At 60.5% G+C, this 5494-nt stretch overlaps 1 protein-coding gene across 1 annotated transcript; it reads left to right on the forward strand.

The window, feature by feature from the left end:
• The first annotated feature begins 7 nt into the window (after positions 1 to 7).
• On the forward strand, positions 8 to 2118 carry IRF2BP1 (interferon regulatory factor 2 binding protein 1). Its single transcript, XM_077747076.1, has one exon. It carries the CDS (start codon positions 52 to 54, stop codon positions 1711 to 1713), a length of 1662 nt encoding a protein of 553 aa, XP_077603202.1. The 5' UTR covers positions 8 to 51; the 3' UTR covers positions 1714 to 2118.
• The last annotated feature ends 3376 nt before the right edge of the window (positions 2119 to 5494 follow it).

The raw sequence follows: 5494 nt of genomic DNA on the forward strand, positions 1-5494 counted from the left end.
CCGGTGCAGGCGTCCCGCCGCCAGTGGTGCTACCTGTGCGACCTGCCCAAGATGCCGTGGGCCATGGTGTGGGACTTCAGCGAGGCTGTGTGTCGCGGCTGCGTGAACTTCGAGGGTGCGGATCGCATCGAGCTGCTCATCGACGCTGCCCGCCAACTCAAGCGCAGCCACGTGCTCCCCGAGGGCCGCTCTCCCGGGCCCCCCGCCCTCAAGCACCCGACCACTAAGGACCTGGCTGCGGCCGCTGCACAGGGGCCTCAGTTACAGCCTCCGCAGGCCCAGCCCCAGCCGTCAGGAACAGGCGGCGGCATCTCTGGCCAGGACCGCTATGACAGGGCCACCTCGTCGGGCCGCCTCCCCCTGCCCGCGCCCGCCCTGGAGTACACCCTGGGGTCCCGCTTGGCTAATGGGCTGGGCCGCGAGGACGCCGTGGCGGAGGGGGCGCGAAGGGCCCTGCTTGGCTCTATGCCCAGCTTGATGCCCCCCGGGCTGCTGGCAGCTGCGGTGTCTGGCCTGGGAAGCCGAGGCCTGACGCTGGCACCCGGCTTGAGTCCTGTCCGTCCAGCTTTTGGCTCTGATTTCGAGAAGGAGAAGCAGCAGAGGAATGCGGACTGTCTGGCAGAACTGAACGAGGCCATGCGTGGCCGGGCGGAGGAGTGGCACGGGCGCCCCAAAGCTGTGCGGGAGCAGCTGCTGGCGCTGTCGGCCTGTGCCCCCTTCAACGTCCGCTTCAAGAAGGATCACGGGCTGGTGGGGCGGGTGTGCNTCGAGCTGAAGCTTTTTACCGAATACCCCTGCGGCTCTGGCAACGTGTACGCGGGCGTCCTGGCCGTGGCTCGCCAGATGTTTCACGATGCCCTGCGGGAGCCGGGCAAGGCGCTAGCCTCCTCAGGCTTCAAGTACCTCGAATATGAACGGAGGCACGGCTCCGGGGAATGGCGCCAGCTGGGGGAGCTGCTGACCGACGGCGTCCGCACCTTCCGAGAGCCAGCCCCCGCGGAGGCCCTGCCCCAGCAGTACCCCGAGGCAATCCCCGCAGCTCTGTGTGGCCCACCCCCGCGAGCCCCGTCCCGGAACCTGGCGCCCACGCCGCGCCGGCGCAAGGCATCACCTGAGCCCGAGGGTGAGGCGGCCGGGAAGATGACCACGGAAGAGCAGCAGCAGCGGCACTGGGTAGCACCCGGTGGCCCGTTCTCCGCTGACGCCCCTGGTGTGCCCTCACCCATCGCCGCCCTGAAGAATGTGGCCGAGGCGCTGGGCCACTCCCCCAAGGACCCTGGTGGGGGTGGGGGACCCGTGCGCGCTGGGGGCGCCAGCCCCGCAGCTTCCTCCACAGCCCAGCCGCCGACCCAGCATCGTCTAGTGGCCCGCAACGGTGAGGCAGAAGTCAGCCCCACAGCTGGGGCAGAAGCCGTCAGCGGGGGTGGTAGCGGCACGGGGGCGACTCCTGGGGCACCCCTCTGCTGTACCCTCTGCCGGGAGCGGCTGGAAGACACCCACTTCGTCCAGTGCCCCTCAGTGCCCGGACACAAGTTCTGCTTTCCCTGCTCAAGGGAGTTCATCAAGGCACAGGGCCCTGCTGGGGAAGTGTACTGCCCCAGTGGGGACAAGTGTCCCCTGGTGGGCTCCTCTGTCCCCTGGGCCTTCATGCAGGGCGAGATCGCCACTATCCTTGCTGGAGACATCAAGGTTAAGAAAGAACGGGACCCCTAAGCCACCACTGCCACCAGTCTACTGCCTCCTCCCCCCTTGCTACCCACCGCTGCTGCGGATAAATTATTCCCTCCCCCACCCAGCCCAGTGCCACCCCCACCTGTGTACATACCCCCTTCCTCATCCCGGATGGGTCCCCTGGGGTAGATGCATTGAGGGTGGGGGGAGAACGCTTGTGGCTTCTGCCCAAGGTGGTGTTTGGGGTCCCTTGGCCCCTCTGGTTTCCCTCTCCCCTCCTTGGCTTGGCTTTGCTGCTGCTTATAGTTGGGGGAGAGGTGCCCCCTCCTCCTTGAGAAGGGGCCTCCTGAAATCTCGCTCTTTATAAACAAAGCAAAAGCATTTTATTGCCCCCCCCCGCCCCTTTTTCCTCCTTCAATAAACCGAAAGATGGGTTTTTTTTTTTTCCTTCTTGGTCCCTTAGTTGTGTGAGATGCTGCGCCCCCTTTGGGACCGAACTGATCCTGCAGGGAAAGGACGGTGCGTGGCAGCCTCCAGGTGGCGCCCTGCACTCAGGCGGGCCCCTTGGCGCTTTTGAGAAATGCTGGCCACGGGTCAAGCGTTCTAGCCATCAGCCCGTTTTCCAGACGATGGAACTGAGGCTTGGAGCATGGGAGGCCCCTTGCATGGGAACCAGAGCCAAGCTCGGGGATTAGGTTTCCCTTCTGGTCCAATCCGTGTATCTACCCAAGATGTGGGGGACGCAGCGCCCGCGAGGGGAGGGGACAGGAGAGAGGCATCAGGAGGCTTCCTAGAAGGGATGGACAGTGAGCTCTCTTCTGCTCAGGAGGCAGAGAATTACATTGTATTGCTTAGAGGGACTGCCCTAGGAAAGCGGGAAATTACCTGCATGGGGTACACTGACAGGCTCCCCGGAAACAAGGTCACTGCGCCCCACCTCTGGTGGTGCCCTGCACTGCGTTGCTCGCGCCCATCTTGGGAGACCCGTCTCAACGGTGGCCATCCTAGGACACCGTGACTGGCAGGGTACAAGGCACTACCCCCCGCGGCCGCCTCTGATGTGCTCGGCCTTGTCCCGCACCTGTCCCGACAGGCTGATCATTAACCAGGACTTCCTGCTCTCTGGCGTCAAGGGGCGGGGCCTGAGCAGGCTGCGGCAAAGCAAGGGTTAAGGGGAGGGGCCGCCCACAAGAGCCCAGCCGCGACCCCCGCGGTCCCTCTCTGGGACCCTGAAGTGGAGAGTGCGGGAAGGGGGGAACGCGGAGCGCCAAGGCCAGGGGATGCACAGAACGATGGGGGGGATTGCAGTGTGTCCCACGGCGGGCACCGGCCTACAGCCCTGAAACCCGGGGTTGCCCCAGATCTCAGGAACACAGGCGTTCCATCGCCTCGATCTGGAAGGCCCATCTTTGGTTATCCATGTGTCCCACACACATATCTTGCGGAGCCTCATGGCCCAAATCCCCAATATTAAGGACCCCGGGACTTTGTCCTCCGCATGTGGAGGACACTCAACTCTCAAACCGCCGGTTCTTGGGCTGAGGGGTCCCGTCCCCTCCCCCAGCCATCAGGTCTCAGGTGCTCTGTCACCCCTGGTACTGCCAGCCTGGGCCCTGGGCAGGGCTGGGAAAACCACCCCTGATTAAATACACCAGCCGATAAGCGTGGGGCAAGGGAGACGCTGATTGGAGCTCTGGGCCTGGGCACCCATCCCTGGCCATCTTGTGGCCTCCCCTGCCCCAGCTCTGCAGACCCAAGCACTGGGTAGTCCCCCCTCCCCCATCCCAGGGCAAGAGGCTTCCAGACACCAGGGCCCCCAGTGAGGGCTGAAAAGCTGTGGAGGACACCTGTTTCTTTAAGAACAGCTGGTAGGGGGGTGGGCAGGGGAGTCACCCCCAGCCGGGCTGGTGTGTATTCTAGATAGAGGTTGAGTTAACCATTAACAGAGCAGACGGCCTGACCTGTGTGGGTGTGGGGGGCTAGATCAGTCCCCCTTCCCCCAGTGCCAGGGTGGGGTCAGAGTGGAGGGATTCTGGATTTACTGGGGGAGAGGGAGATCAGTGAGTAGGCAAAGAGACTTCCAGAAAGGAGAAACGGACCCAGGAAAGATGGGAGTCAACAGAGGTGGAAAGGTATAGAAAAACCAGCTCCCTGAAAGAAGTCAGACCCAGAGAGGGGCAAGAGAACTCAAGAGACCGCCTTGAGATGGAGGAGATGAAGTAAAGACAGAGACAGACAGATGTTTGGAAGAGAGTCAATAAGAGAAGTACCCAGATAGGTTCAGAGAGACTGAGATACACAGACGAGATACCAAGAATAGAGACCTAGAAGGAGGGAAAGAGAGGAATCGAGCTCAGGAGAAAGGAGAGAGTGTGAAATCAAGGAAAGGTACAGGTTTAAACTAGAAAGTTAAGACATCTTGAAACTCAAGTTCTATGAGACAGATCACTTCTCGGCCTTTTGGCTAAGATCGAGTGCAGTTTTCCAAGAGACAGAGACGGAGAGAACGGAGATCTGCAGAAGAGCAAGGCTGGGTCTGTCTCGATCAGTTGGTCCCCAGGACAAGGCCTGGATCACTCCTACTCAGCCCCCAGGTCTCTGTTCAGCTGACACCTCCTCCAGGAAGCCTCCTCCTTGACCCCCAGGCCGTGTCACATGCCATCTCTGGGCTCTCACAGACCCTGCTCTCCCCTATCCCAGCCCTGCATGCTGGATCATCATTGGCAAATGGACTGTCAGCCCCATGAGGGCAGGGCCAAAGCTGTCTCGGTCACCACTATGAGCCCAGGATTGCCTAGCACAGGGCTAGTTTAAAGGATGGATAGGGAACCGCAGGGAACAGAATGCAGCCCCTACTCTCATATAGCTGACGTTCATGTAGGAGGTACAAACAGACCCATAAAATGTGACAGCCATGTAGCGGTAAGTCCTGAGAAGAAAAAAGACACCAGAGGAAGAGGGTAGAAGGTGATGGAGGTTGCTACTATAAAGGAGGGAGTAGAGAAGGGTTCACTGAGGAGATGGCATTAAATTGAAGGAAGCGAGGGAGAAGGCCAGGGGAAATCTGGGAGACTAGCACATGCAAAGGTCCTGAGGCCTGAGTCTGCTTGGTTTGTTCCGGAAGCAGCCAGGTGGCCCGGCAGCTATGGCCAAGGGGAGAAGTAGAAGAATGAGGTCAAGGTGGGGCGCCTGGCTGGCTCATTCGGTAGAGCCTGTGACTCTTGATCTCGGGGTTGTAAGTTCGATCCCCACGTTGGGTGTGGAGACCACTTAAAAATAAAATCTTAACCAAAAAAAAGAAAAAAAGAAAAAGAACGAGGTCACAGTATCAGCCACGAGAAGGACTTTGGATTCTATTTTAATGGGAAGGGGTGGAGGGTTTGGGGCCCAGAGTGAAGAGATGGCAGCAATGAGATAGAAATGGCAAAGAATCAGCCTAGATGGACGGCATCTCATTTATGTGTGTCTAGGGCTCAACGGAGGGCCCAGCACATATGCCCAGCAGGCCCATGTGCACAAGCAAATACGCCCCAAACCAACAGAGAAAGTCAGTATGACATTAGATGGATGGACAGACTCCCAGGGAGAAGCCAGGTAAGGACCCGGGGGACACCCAGGGACAACAGACACAGACAGACAGCAGCCGGCTGAGAAGTCCCATTTCTTCCCCACCCGGAAAGCTTTCCTGCAGCTGGAAAAGTCCCCAGGCCCCCCTGCCCGCCTCGCCCGTGGCGTGCCCACTCACACCTCAGGCGGAGGAAGCTGGCAGGCCCCACAGGAACCTTTCTGTGCAGGGGAGGGGGGGGCGGGGAGGAGTGGAGGC

This window comes from Crocuta crocuta, unplaced genomic scaffold, assembly GCF_008692635.1.
Source record: "Crocuta crocuta isolate KB4526 unplaced genomic scaffold, BGI_CrCroc_1.0 scaffold334, whole genome shotgun sequence".
NCBI classification, from domain to species: domain Eukaryota; kingdom Metazoa; phylum Chordata; class Mammalia; order Carnivora; family Hyaenidae; genus Crocuta; species Crocuta crocuta.